The 15,034-nt window shown below is 36.6% G+C and overlaps 1 protein-coding gene across 2 annotated transcripts in view; it reads left to right on the forward strand.

Annotated features, from left to right (window-relative positions):
- Window positions 1–40: 40 nt before the first annotated feature.
- dnmt3bb.1 (DNA (cytosine-5-)-methyltransferase 3 beta, duplicate b.1) overlaps window positions 41–15,034 on the forward strand; it is a 48,924-nt gene continuing 33,930 nt past the window's right edge. Inside the window, exons 1-2 of one of the 2 annotated variants that reach the window (XM_051095836.1) lie at window positions 41–568; window positions 7,496–7,581. In XM_051095836.1, coding sequence (XP_050951793.1) covers window positions 7,522–7,581 — 60 coding nt within the window. In that variant the 5' untranslated portion in view covers window positions 41–568; window positions 7,496–7,521. The remainder of the gene's footprint in view (window positions 569–7,495; window positions 7,582–15,034) is intronic. The other variant, XM_051095835.1, reaches the window with a different exon arrangement.

A 15,034-nucleotide genomic window follows, 5' to 3' on the forward strand; every position in this document is an offset into this window, starting at 1 on the left:
ATAAATGAGCGCCCTGAGCACATGTGATCATGAAATTTTGTAGCGCAGTGAAAACCTGGATGTTTGTATGCATTCATTAAATTACCGTAAAAGAGAACATACGTGAATATTGGTTTCGTCGCAAAAAGTAGCTGATTAATTTCTTTTTTTTTCAAAATTAGGCTTGTACAGTTTGTATCAGCATATAAAATATAACATTACTTTGGCAAATTCTAACGCATCGCTATAAACTGTATTTGCTAGCACAAAAAAAGAATGAAACAGAACATGTGCATGGCATATTCCAATCTCATCACGAGAAAGGGTTAAAAAGTAGGAAGTAAAAGTAGCTTTTATTCAGTGGGAGTACGATTCGAGGCCCGGGAAAAGTCACGCCTGAGCGTAGAGGCGAAAGACCGAGCGGACCTTGTGAACGAGACTCTATTTACATATTCACACTAAGGGTTTAAAGGCGTGTGTACCAGCAAAGATTAGTGTGACATACCTCCTCGGCACCTTGGCAGTGGACTACTCTAACAGCACTTTCAGTCTCAGCGTTTTTGTAATAACACTACTTTTCCAGAGACAGGTAAGTTTCATACCTCTTCTGCATGGAGCGTTAGTGCGCGTTGTCGGGGAGAGTTCAAGTGCAGCATGACGGCACATGTCTGCTGATATAAACTACTTGCTCAAACTTAGTTACATTTTAGTTACTTTAACCCGTAGATTCTATAAGTAACTACAATGTATTTAATTTCGTGTTGTTAATGCATGGAATAGTGCGGTTATCGAGCATGCATGGCTGAAGCGTGCTGAAAGCTTCTCTTATAAGTGATTATGTAAGCGTGAGGAAGTTTGTGATATTTATTGCTCATTTTCCTGCAATACCGGTCCGAGTTCTTTAGTGTTTTATACTCATTTTCAAACTAATTTCTATTCGTTCGACCAAAAATCGATTATTCCAAGATTATTCCACGTTCTCATGAAAATCCAGATGTTAGGTAAGGATGCAGCGTACAAAAAGAAGTCTTTCCTTACACATTAAAATAATAAAAGTCGGTAATAGTAACTAAAAACAATAATTTTCCAGAGAAAGGTGAACTTTCTGAATATGCCTATAGAGGACATGAAGTAAATAATATTTTTTGTTATATTAAAACCATTTCGTTGACATCATGGAATTGTTAGAACGCGCGTCACGCGTTCTAAAAGTTTCTACTGTTGTGACAACGTCTCCCTTTTGCAACATAATCAATAATAAAAACATATATTTCTGTCCTTTTCTCTCAGGCCTATTGCCGTGTTTTTATAGTACACCGAAAATGAAAGTTCTGTCATTGCTTACTTTCCCCAAAACTACTTTCCTCTGTAAATACAAAATGAGATTACTCAGCGCGTGTCATCACTTTTCTTGAATCTTTTTTCTCCGTATAAGCTAAGTGAATAACGAATGAGTCTGTCATTATGCCCAAGCACACGTTTTGTGCTCCAATGAAGAAAGATATTCGACATGACCCAACTTTCATTTTCAGGCGAGCTGTCCCTTTAAAACAATAGAAATGCGAGCGTAGTAAATAAGGACGCCTGAGTGCAGGTGAATTCCGCAGCGAGGTGAATGTGAGTTGAGTCGAGCGTGCATCTGAGCGAGGGTAACGTGCTAATTGGCGTTGGTAGACTGTACGGCGGAGCGCTTACTCCGTGCCCGCGGGGCCTCTCGAAGGAATGCCGCGCCGTCACTTTGGTTTTGCGCTGCTGCATAGAAATGACTCAGACTTCAATCAAACCTCTGATAACAATGAGATTGCACATTTAAGTTAGAACGACACGGCCAGCTCGAATAACGCGACCTCCTCTCGGCTTTTATTAGAGTTGAACCAAAACTAAAGTCGCTCATTTAATAACTCTGTCAGGTCACGTCTGCCTTCGTGGTGAAGGTAAATGTGAACAAACTTTTTTTTTTAAAATTCAATCTTCAAATCTTGTTTAAAGCTTCCAAGCAAGCACACGGTGTCATAAGACGTTGATATTTGGTTAAATTTCGGTTGTTGTCAAAGTTAATTTGATGTCCAATAGGACGTCAGCTGACGTTGATATTTTGTTGTTTTGGTTGTATAACCAAAATCCAACGTTTAGTCAGTGTCAAATACTGATGTCAACCCGATTTTCAGTCTTAACGTCCAGAGTTGCCAGGTTTTTACAACAAAACCCACCCAATTGCTACTCAAAACTAGCCCAAAACTAGCCCAATTGCCATTAGAGGGGGTCCCCTGTTAAAAATCGCATTCCACAGGGTAAAATATGCATTTTTTGGCAGAGTACCCCTGGTAAAATTTGTATTCCAGTGGATAAATATCACATTTTTGGGGTCGCTTTAACCCGCGGACATGAGCCAATCCCAAAGGCTATTTGAGGAAAAGAAACAACTTTTATGAAGCGGTTACTGTCATATTTCATTGGTGATTTCAAATATGAAATTTAAGCTTGGTGAACAGTTTTGGAGAATTCGATGTTTCGCCATTCAAAGAGATAGGAGATGCACTTGCGTGCCAGAGAGGCATTTCAAAGATGGCCGCCGACTTGTGAAATGACTTGTCTTAAAGCAGGGGTGCCCAAACTCGGTCCTGGAGAGCCGGCGTCCTGCAGAGTTTAGTTCCAACTTGCCTCAACTCACCTGCTGGGAAGTTTCTAGTATGCCTAGTAAGAGCTTGATTAGCTGCTTCAGGGGTGTGTAATTAAGGCTACAGCTAAACTTTGTAGGACACCGGCCCTCCAGGACTGAGTTTGGGCACCCCTGCCTTAAAGGGACTTTGGTTAAAGTAGCCCAATTATGCGGGAAAACAGGAGACTTGGCAACGCTGTCAACGTGGGGTCCAGCGTCAGCCTGACATTATATTGATGTCTGGTCCGGTGCCTGCTGGGTTCTTAGGCATGAAATTAAAATTCCCACTATTTTTTTCTAAATGCTATGTCATGTGTTTTCACATGGGCTGCTTTTGGGCTAGTTTTGAGTAGCAATTGGGTGAGTTTTGTTGTGAAAACCTGGAAACCCTGTTTTCAAGGAAAGTCTGTTCCCTCTGTGACCAAGTCCTATGGCGAAAGTGCGCATGTGCAGTCCTAATCACATGTCTCAGAACACTTAGAGTTTCTTTGGCCCTGTGCCAAATGGGACGCTTCATGTGTACTTGCAGTCTTTGGGACTCGCAATGGCCGCCAGATGCGCGTGTCCGATTTGTCATTTTAACTTTCAGAAGGATGTTTACGTACATCTGAAGCAATCTCCGCAGCAGACTAATGGCATTACATCAGGAAAGTGTATATTTAGAGGAGGACCACAAGGGTTTAGTGTGATTTGGGACAGGGCCTATGGCATCTAGAGCTTCTAACTTTTATTTAGAAGACAGGACTTATTTCACCATATTGCGTGTTGCGCTTTCTTGCATCCACAAGTAATGTAGGTGGTATATCTAAAGTCTTTGATTCATTTGCCTTTCACTTTTGAGTGAAATGCTCACATTTTAAATTCTAATCAGCAACTAATGCACAAACCCATGTCTCCGTTCACCTTTTTTTCTCTTTCGTTAATCCGTTACGCTTATTAATGCTATTGTACAATTTCAATAAAATAACAATTCATTTTGCAGCACATTCTTAAATGGGATAAAACTTTAAAAAACAACCCTGAGGCACATTCTTTATTCTTCATTTTGTAATGCAATTTTTTGCAATAAATTAATGTATTGGATTAACGTATTAGAATTTTCCTAAATTGTAAATACGACTTGAACACACCATTTGAAACTACCCTACTTTTCTATACTTCAGTACTTGAGGAAACTTGTCTTGTGCTATTTTTATTATTGATGATCTTAATCTCTTTTTTATGTGAAACTTAATATAGGGTGTGTGATCAAAAATGACAGATGCAAACACATATACACACTCAAAACTGCTTTAATACAAAAACCTTCCTCACATTAGGTTCAGTCCACAATCTCTGTCATTCATACAGACCTTTGATGTGGCCTCTTATTGTATTCACTCTTATTCACTTCTCAGTTCTCCCACTGGGCTGTGGAGAGAGCATGTGTGTTTATAGGAACCGTAAGGAAAACTTACGCATTGTCCCTTAGATAATGGACTTGAAATGAGATCCATAGAAGTTAAGAAGTAAATTCCTTTGTGTGTGTACTTGCACGTTCTTGTCCTCAGACTTAAGCACAATGTTATTTAGCCATTTCTTGTAGGATGCACCTGGAGGTTTTGCCTGTGTCCTGTTTGCATGATGTGGTTCGTCACTTTCCCCAGTCTCTGTATTTCCCCCAAACTACTGTTATATAGATTATACAAAAAACTGCCTTTTACAGCGATGGGATAAAAAGTTGTTTTGAGTTATAATAACACAGAAACACATTCGCCACCCTCAGGGTGTAACGTGAACAACAGCTGTGATCTGAAAGTATAAATGACTGATGAGTGTTGTGTTGACAGGCTAAATGTTTATACCTCATGGGATTTTTGAACTACAGAGGAACATGAAATCTATAATGATATGAAACATGACAGTATTAAAGGCCATTTACCTGAAAATTATACATTTGTCATCGTTTACTCACCTTAATGTAATTTCAAAACTGTATGACTTTCTTTCTGCCATGGGATTCAAAAAGAAAAGTTTTTCTCAATCGATTTCGCTCAATTTCCAAATGAGATTGATTTTAAGTTAAGATTTTTAACCTCTTTGACAGTTATTTTTACCCATATTTTGAATTGTACATTGCATTGTGTTGTGTTTTAGGGCTTTAGAGTTAAAGCTATTTTTTATAGTGTGAACAATTTGTTTCTTGTTTATACCAGATTTTAAATTTCTTATTCTTCTAAGCAAATTTGATGTGTTTTGGCCCGTGTTTGCAAATCAGTAAGTATAACCGCCTACAGTTTGCACAATACTTTTATCAAAACTGATAAATTGGAGTTGTGATGCTCCATAAAGTTGTTCTGATAACTGCACTTAAAGGGATAGCTCATCCAAAAATAAAAAAAATACTTACTCACCCACTCAAGTCCTTCGTTCATCTTCTGAACACAAATTAGGATATTTTTGATGAAATCTAAGAGCTTTCTGACTTTGCATAGACAGCATAGACAGACATTTTAAAGGCCCAGAGAGGTAAAAAGGACATTGTTAAAATAGTCCATGTGACATCAGCGGTTGAACCACAATTTTATGAAGCGTTGCTGTCTATGCAGGGTCAGAAAGCTCTTGGATTTCATCCAAAAATTATGAATTTGTGTTCCAAAGGTGAACAAAGGACTTACGGTTTTGGAAAGACACAAGGGTGAGTAATTAATGACAGAATTTAAATTTTTGGGCAAAGTGTCCCTTTAATGTTAAGACTGTTGCAAAAACTGAGCCAAAGGGATTGAAGTTGAAGGAGAAAATGAGATGGGAGTTTTTCGACATACCCTAACTGTATTGAACCAGAATGCACAGAGCACACGCAGAGCTAGACAAGATGAGCATTTGAGGTTAAAAAGTATATAAATTTTAATTTTCTTAATAAAATAACCAATTGTTTTACTAGATAAGACCTCGTCTTCCTCGTCTGGGATCATTTAGAGCAGGGGTTCTCAACCTTTTTTTACGCCAGGGCCCCCCCTCCTTCTCCAGTCAATTTTGCAATAAAACATACAAATGAAAAATACAGCAAATACATTCTAATTCTGTTGATGCTGATGCTCATATGTGCATAAACACCACTGAGCCTCACAAGATCCTTCTCTATGGGTGAGCATCCATTATAAAACACTTACAGGACATTCATTTTGACAACTATGCAAATGTTTTGAAATTTCACGCAAAAATACTAGGGATCAGAGCCCCGAAAGCGTGAATAGGTTGTGAATCAATAGACTTATGCGTGCCTAATGTACGACTCTGATAAACAACAGTGTCATATATTAGGCACGCGCACGTTCGTTACTATTACTCTGATCGTCTTTACCTTTACATTAGCGCGACGGTTTGTTTCATGCAGCCAAGAGATGAAGAAGAGACCTACACTCCTGCGGGAGTACTGCGGGACATGACCCAACAGAGTGCGGCCCGGGACAAAATTTGATGGACGAGTGCGGGTGCAGGCCGGATGCGAGAAAATAAAATGATTCGCAAGAATCGCAAAATAGAAATATCTAAACATAAAATAAAAAACATATAAATTGTTAGTCATCTATTGCACAAAAGCAACAAAAACAGCTAATATAACATAAAAATGATTAACAGGCGCAAGAATAGGCAGTTTAAATTTAAAACACGTGTTTGCAGCTTGAGCGATGTAGCCATCTGTTGATTTCTGGAACGCATTGGTCAATCAAAGGTCTTTAAGTTAGAATCCACTCACTGCTTAACAGTGCTCGCGAATCCTCTCATTACAACACACAAAGTGTAGACATTGTGGAAGATTCATTGTGCATATATTCATTGTGTTATATGAGATCGCGATGAACTGATATGTCAGCTTTAAGGGAGCGCTGTTTGCTGGCATTCTGCCATGAAATGCACGCAGCAGCCGATGCTTGCTTTTCTGTTAAGAATAGCAGTGGTTTTAAAATGTTGATGCTTAGCCTAAATAACAAATATTTTATCGGGAACGTTTATGTCGAGATCTTGTGGAAATTAGGAGATGTTACAGAACTACTTAATGTATATTTCATGGATGTAGTGAAAAAAATCTACATAGGTTACTTCACATAACACGAGAGAGGCCGTGCTTTGATCATTCTAATTTAAAACATTAATAATGAAATTAAACAATTTTAGGATAATATTTAAATTAACTTTAAGCTATCTCGCGGGCCCCCTGGAGGATCACTGAGGCCCACCAGTTGAGAATCCCTGATTTAGAGCCTTTTGAAGCTGCATTTAAAATGCGTTTTGGAAGTTCAAACTCGCATGCACCATTGAAGTCCACTATGTGGAGAACATCCCTGAAGTGTTTTCCTCAAAAAAAACATAATTTCTTCATGACTGAAGAAAGAAAGACATGAACATCTTGGATGACAAGGGGGGGGAGTAAATTATCTGTAAATATTTGTACTGGAAGTGAACTACTCCTTTAAGGCATAATATAACTTCCGACTGTTTCGTCTAGGCCGCTGTGGTCTTATAATGGCTTCACCTAGACAATCATTACCTGAAACAGACACTGAAAGTCAGAAATTGGAAGTAAAACCTAATCACACCTGCAACAAATTCAGTATATAAAGTCATTATTATTTGACCCATTTTTCTATCCATTGTTCTTGAAGGAAATTTAAGTACTTGCGTCCTGAGATCAAGATACGACCATGTGTTTAGCTGAGACAGAGGTCAATGTTTAGTTATAGTCTAAAACACTCATGCATTAATAGTTTCTCAGAGGATGCTTTTTGAAGTCATAATGGGTTCACATCTGTAGATTTGCTATGTTTTGCCTCTGTTTGTCATCCATCCAAGTCTAATGTTTCTTTTTCTCAACAGAGAGGAAAAAGACGACTGAAATAGTGATGCCATCCAACAAGTACTCCTCCGCTATCATGGCGGAAAGTGATAAGATGACTGCCACGGTAAGATAAACAAAGCATAAGGATCTGTCATGGTTTACCCACCCCATACTCCCTTTTTTGGGGGGGAACACAGAATTCAAAAACATTCTGGTTTTGCGATCACAATGAATGGCAATAGTGGTTTAATGAAAAATCACACATATTGTGCAGCCTTATTCACTATATTCCAGTGTTGACTGCCATTCGCTAAAAATCCAACATCCACCCTGACACACTGTTCCAGTGTCTGCATCACTGGAATGATATCAGCCTTACTTTCACATCAGAACCCATTATACTCTCTTTCATGCACATAAACAGTGTGTGGAGGTGTGGAGTGGTGTGGGTGTCTCACTCGTCTCTGGTGTTTTGGGTTCAAAACGAGGCCAAAGGTGCAGTGGAATTTATGGGATTAGAGAAAGGTGGGAGAGAGGGAGAAATGGTAGTGTCTGGTTCTCTTGGTGGAAGAGCTGCTTTAACAGGTTTTTTTTTATGGCAGCTCGATTCAACTTTGTCTCTATTTTTTTTACTTTCTAACGGATTTTTCTTCATATTCTTTCTGACTGTAAATGAGGCAAGACCGCTTCATTACTTTCTTCTGATCCTGCACTCCATAGAGCGCAAAGAGGGAGATAAATAGAGAGAGCAGGCTCTTTGAACGCTGCACCTGGCTGAGGAAGTGCTCTGGATCCCACAGACCAGCTGCTTGGCCAGGGAGGAGAGAGAAGCACACTGATCATTCAGATGCCCAAGAACACATGCTCATTTTGAGCTCAACTGAACCTAGTCCGTACTAACAAATCTGTATTATGAGACATTTTAAATGCCTCTGAACTTCACTCTGTTGTAGCATGTCAGAGTTTTAACATCATCATTATTTCTTTTTAACTTGAAGGAATGCTTGGGTTAAATACGGGTTAAGCTACTGACACAATTTTTCATATGCTGTCAGTAACCACAGAGAGTAATTTTAACTCGCCTCTTAGTTTGTAAAGAAAAATGCCCTGACAGAAATGGAAGTCTGTGGTGTAGGGTTGTCACGATAGCAGTATTTCTCTATAAAAGCTGTTTCTGTAAGGAAAAACGCACATTGGTTACATTTTATTCTTATAATGCAAGCGTATATTATTATATTCTTATAATGCAAGCATTTCTATTGTGCAAAAGCAGCGCTTCCAAAAGCAAGTGAGCAAATAAACATCAATTGCATCACACTGTGTGCATGTACATACCGTTAAGATATCAAACGTTTACATACACCTTGCAGAATCTGCAAAATGTTAATTATTTTACCAAAATAAGAGGGGTCATACAAAATGCATGGTATTTTTTGTTTAGTACTGACCTAAATAAGATATTTCACATAAAAGACGTTTACATGTAGTACATGAGAGAAAGTAATTGTTGAATTTATAAAAATTACTCTGTTCAAAAGTTTACATGCACTTCATTCTTAATCCTGTGTTGTTAGTCTTAATCCTGTCCCTTGTTTGTTCTGAATGGTTACACTGCCTTCTGTTCTTCATAAAAATTCTTCAGGTCCCACAAATTCTTTGGTTTTTCAGCATTTTTGTGTATTTGAACCCTTTCCAACAATGACTGTATGATTTTGAGATCCATCTTTTCACACTGAGGACAACTGAGGGACTCATATGCAACTATTACAGAAGGTTCAAACGTTCACTGATGCTCCTGAAGAAAAAGCCATGCATTAAGAGTCGGGGGGGGGAGGTCAAAGTAAATTTACCTTGTTTTGTTTTCTGGGAATATCAAAAGTATCTGCTGTAGCTTCTGCAGGGCAATACAAAATGAAACAAACAAAACAAAAAAAGATATGTAGGCAAAATAAGAAAAATGTACACGTCTTTATTCTTTTCAAAAGTTTTCACCCCTGGCTCTTAATGCATCGTTTTTCCTTCTGAAGCATCAGTGAGTGTTTAAAGCTTCTGTAATAGTTGCATATGTGTCCCTTATTTGTTCTCAGTGTGAAAAGAATCATACTGTCATTGTTGGAAAGGGTTCAAATACACAAAATGCTGAAAAAACACAGAATTTGTGGGACCTGAAGGATTTTTATGAAGAACAGCGGACAGTTTAACAGTTCAGGACAAACAAGCGACTCATGAAGAACTATCACTAAAAATCAGTGGATCATTCAGGTAACAACACAGTATTCACAGAATCAAGCGTACGTAAACTTTTAAACAGGGTCATTTTTATAAATTCAACTATTTTCTTACTACATGTAAATGTTTTTTTTTTGTGAAATATCTTATTCAGGTCAGTACTAAATAAAAAAAAATAACATGCATTTAGTGTGATCCCTCTTTTTTTGATAAAATAAAACATTTAGCAGATTCTGCAAGGTGTATGTAAATTTTTGACCTCAGCTGTATACATTATATGATATGTATGACTTTCTTTTCTTTTTTCTTTTTTTTTTCCACACAGTGGAAGTCAATGGTTACCAGTCAACTGTGTAGTTACCAATCTTCTTCAAAATATAAGTCATATAGGTTTGGCATGATATAATGATGAATGGTTGTGATAACAGAATTTTAATTTTTGGAGTGAACTGTCCCTTTAAGAATGGATACTCTATGATTTGTGTTGTCATTTTGAGTTTCACTCGTGGATTAATTGTGTGATAACAGGCTCTACTGGCTGAAACGAGTTGTCTTACAGGTTTGAGGACATGACATGTGCTTCCACATTTTGCTCATGTTGCATCTTGTCTGGAATTATGTATGTCTGCTTTAACATAACTGTTATCTGATGTGCTTCTCTGCTCATCAGTATGCCTTTGGCTATTGTGAGAGTGTGTGTTCACATGGTTGGCAAGCATGGCAGCAGACACACACAAAACTCTGGGAAATAACAGTGAGTTTCCGCACATTGCTTTCCCTTGGTGTGTGTGTGTGTGTGTGTGTAGTATTACGTTGTATAAAGGGGATCTCAGCCACCTGGTTTGATCCGCTGACTTTCTTCGGCCTTTCAAAAGCTTGAGCCTGGGGCCGGGGGCCCCTTTAGGCATAACCAGTGCAGGGGGTGTCATTAGGAGCCAGCAGAAAGATAAACCGAATGACTGAAGGAGCCCATAAACCCTTTCACCTCTCCAGCCTCTACTTGCCTCCTTAAATGAAATACATGGTTTAGTTTTATGTGAGCTTACTCTTGTGTATTTAAGCTAAGGTGATTTGAGCAGCTCTTGCTTTGATCTATAGAGGGATTTTCTTGGTCGTGAGGTGCTTCTATGTATCATGCTGTTGACAGGAGCAATAATTCATGTTTCGACTAGAGCCCTATGATTTCCATGATGCGGAAAACACAGACAGAATCACGGAGTCCAGTCATAAAAAAGGAATTCACTGTACAATGCGGAACGTCACGGAATTTGCCAAATTTTTTTAAGAATTAATCAGAAGTAGGTCAGTACACTTAAAGCACAATATGGACTAGTGCCTGTGAATATTAAGCCACAAAAATGCTATATAAGTATAAATCCTTGATGCTGTGCATGTTCCTGTGTGAATGAATGGCGCGCAAGCCATGAACATATGAACATAATCTCCAGAGCTGCTCTGAGAGTCACTTAATGAGCATGTAACCGTTTCTTGTGAGAAATCTTCTTATACACACAGAAACTTAAAGGTGTTCACAGCAACCCGTGTGACAGAAATATATTACTTATTGTAATGATAGCACCAATACTACTAATAAAATTATTGAAACATTATTTTTTAAGAAATATTTGCCCCAAAAATTATTGACCAAAATTTATTTTCCAGAAAAATGTAAACACACAACACAGTATTTAAAAAAAATATATATATATATATATATAAAAAATAATAATAAATTTGTGTTTTTATAAAATTAATTGTTTAGAGATGCTCTTGAGTATTAAAATTGAATGAAACCATTAAAGTGGAATCCAGAAAATTCATGGAAAAAAAAATGAATAAAACATATTTCATAGGGCCTTAAAAATTTAATTTAATGTAACCATTAAAACAGTGTCTAGAAAAATTAAAACAAAAAAACAGAATCCAGAAAAATGAAAACGGAAAAAACGGAATTTAAAAAAAAAAAAAATGGATTTCATAGAGCCCTAGTTTGTCATTCCTATGTGAGGGACAAAATTTCGGATGTTCAAGTCATTGTATTATTATAAAACACATACTTAAAGTGATAGTTCACCTAAAAATGAAAATCCTATAATCATTTACTCACCCTCATCTTGTTCCAAACCCATAAAATTTTTAATCTGGTTTAATCCAAGTTTTGTGAAGAGATATGATGGCTTTATATGATTGTACTGATTTAACTTAGGCTTTTAATCACATATAAACACCTTCAAGTTGTTCCAAACCTATGTGACTTAATGCTCTTGAGCACCAAAGAAGAGTTTCTGAAGGAGAGGAGAATTGTGACCCTGGACCACAAAACCAGTCTTAAGTAGCACGGGTATATTTGTAGCAATAGCCAAAAATACATCATTTGGATCAAAATTATTGATTTTTCTTTTATTCCAAAAATTATTAGGATATTAAGTAAATTTCCTACTGTAAATATATCAAAACCTAATTTTTAATTAGTAAGAACTTTATTTGGACAACTGTAAAGGTGATTTTCTCAATATTTAGATTTTTTTGCACCCTCAGATTCCAGATTTTATCTTGGCCAAATATTGTCGTATCCTAACAAACCATACGTGAATGGAAATCTTATCTATTCAACTTTCAGATGTACTCGATTTCAGAAATTTGACACTTATGACTGGTTTTGTGGTCCAGGGTCACAATTAACTTAAATATAGCTTAAAAATAACAACAATGGCATAATTTAATTTTTAAGTGAAATATCCATTTAAGACTCTCAAGTCTGCTTGGATGAGCTGTGTCATTAATTATTCATACACATGTCGTTCTAAACACGTAAGACATTCGTTCATCTTCAGAACACATTAAGATATTTTTGTTAAAATCCGAGATTTTAAGATAGTTCTAGCGTGATAGTTTCTAGCCCTCCATAGACAATCTCATGAACATGCGCTAAAGACTGACACAGAAAAGAAGAAACTATTGAACTAAGGCATTTTTTTTTCTTTGCACACAAAAAGTATTCTTATAGCTTCTTAAAATCGAACCACTGATGTCACATGGACTATTTTAACAATGTCTTTACTACGTTTCTGGGCCTTGAATGTGTCAGTTGCGTTGCTGTCTATTGAGGGTCAGAGAGCTCTCGAATTTCATCAAAAATACCTTTATTTGTGTTCCAAAGATGAACGAAGGTCTTGCGAGTTTGGAACAACATTAGGGTGAGTAATTAATTACAAAAAAAAAAAAATTGGGGGGGTGAACTATTCCTTTTAAATTACTACAAACACACATGTGAGACTTCATTAGTGCAAAGCATATTGGTTTGTAGAAGCTTAAGTTGAAAATGTACATGAAGAATATTTACATGCACAAAGCATATTTGATTTAGAGCATGTAAAGTCTAACCACTTACACATTCAACGTGGTTTTTGTGGTTGGTGGGAGTGTGTGTGTGTGCATGTTTGTGTGTATGTTGGCAAAACCTCTGATCCGCTGCAGCACAGCTGTGGCATAAAAGATGTCTGGCATTCCAGTGGACGTTCCAGAAATGCGACAGCAGCCTGTATTGTTCCCACATTCATGAACACATAGTCTTCAGCCTGTGCTTATAGAAAACAGTGTTATCTGCTTTCGTTCATTAGTATAGTTTTTGAATTTCACATGCATGTCCATATACAGAAACACTAATTCACTTTTTGGCAGTGTTCAAATGTGGGCTGTAATGAGAGTGTATTATCATTATTGAAAACAGTTGTGCTACTTTATTTTTTTTTTCTGGTGGAAATCATGATACAGTCCTAGCACTTACAACAATGTACCTCCAGAAGAGAAACATTAGTGTATCCAAGCAGCATCAGAGAAGGCACTTAAAAACTCATCAGTTGCTCAGGGATGTCAACTTATCTGCAAGCAATAGAGGCATGACCAAACACATAGATACATTCATTCTCAGAGCACAGCCATGTATTAGTTGTATTTTTTGTGTTGACACTTTGCTCTGTCAGTGGACCGATCTTCTCGAGGCCTTCATCTGTCTCTTCTTCAAGTCATAACACAACCGCTTCTGGCACAACAAAAGAAACCTGACGAGAAATTAAATTGAAAGAATTGAAAGTACAGCAGCCAAGACTGCCAGGGTTTTTGTATTCTGCACGTCATCAAATCAAATCAGAAGAAAGTACACTCTGTTATTTTATTTTGTTGTGTACATAATAGATTTCCAGAAAAAGTGACAGATCTAATGTCTAGTTGCTTAGGGGTTTTCAACCAAATTTGATTTAATCAATGTAAATCATGAGATTATGTATATACACTACCAGTCAAAAGTTTTTGAACGGTAAGATTTCTAATGTTTTTTTTTAAATTATCTTCTGCTCACCAAGCCTGCATTTATTTGATACAAAATACAGTAAAACAGTAATATTGTGAAATAATTTTACTATTTAAAATAACTGCTTTATAGTTGAATATATTTTAAAATGTAATTTATTCCTGTGATCAAAGCTAGATGTTCAGCATCATTACTCCAGTCTTCAGTGTCACATGATCCTTCAGAAATCATTCTAATATGCTGATTTGCTGATCAAGAAACTTTTTTTATTACTATTATTATCAATATTTAAAACAGTTGAGTTCAATTTTATTCAGGATTCTTTGAGGAATAGAAAGATTCAAAGACCAGCATTTATCTGAAATAAAAGCTTTTGTAACATTACAAACTATACCATTCAAAAGCTTGGAGTATATATGTTTTTTCTTTTCTTTTTTTGAAAGAAATTATAGAAATCGATAAATTTAATAAGCGATGATTGATCAAAAGTGATGATAAAGACATTTATAATGTTACAAAAGAGATCTATTTCAGATAAATGCTGTTCTTCTAAACTTTCTGTTCATTGAAGAAAACTGAAAAAAATCTACTCAGCTGTTTTTAACATAATAATAAATGTTTTTTGAGCAACTAAAATATTAGAATGATACTAGAATCGGCATATCAGAATGATTTCTGAAGGATCGTGTGACTGGAGTAATGATGCTAAAAATTCAGCATTGAAATCACAGGGATAAACTGCATTTTAAAACATATTCAAATAGAAAGCAGTTATTTTAAATAGTAAAAATATTTCGAAATTGTACTGCTTTTGCTGTACTTACGATCAAATAAATGCAGGCTTGGTGAGCAGAAGAGACTTCTTTAAAAGAAGCGTTTAAATTCTTACTGTTCAAAAACTTTTGACTGGTAGTGTATATAAATATATTTATTTTTTCTCTGAGCCATTTTAAGAATAGTTGAAATATGGAGTGTAATATTGTTCACTAGGTGAAATTGAAGGTTCTTCTCTTCAGGTTTATACATCTAGTTTTCCTAA

This window comes from Labeo rohita, chromosome 23, assembly GCF_022985175.1.
Source record: "Labeo rohita strain BAU-BD-2019 chromosome 23, IGBB_LRoh.1.0, whole genome shotgun sequence".
Taxonomy (NCBI): domain Eukaryota; kingdom Metazoa; phylum Chordata; class Actinopteri; order Cypriniformes; family Cyprinidae; genus Labeo; species Labeo rohita.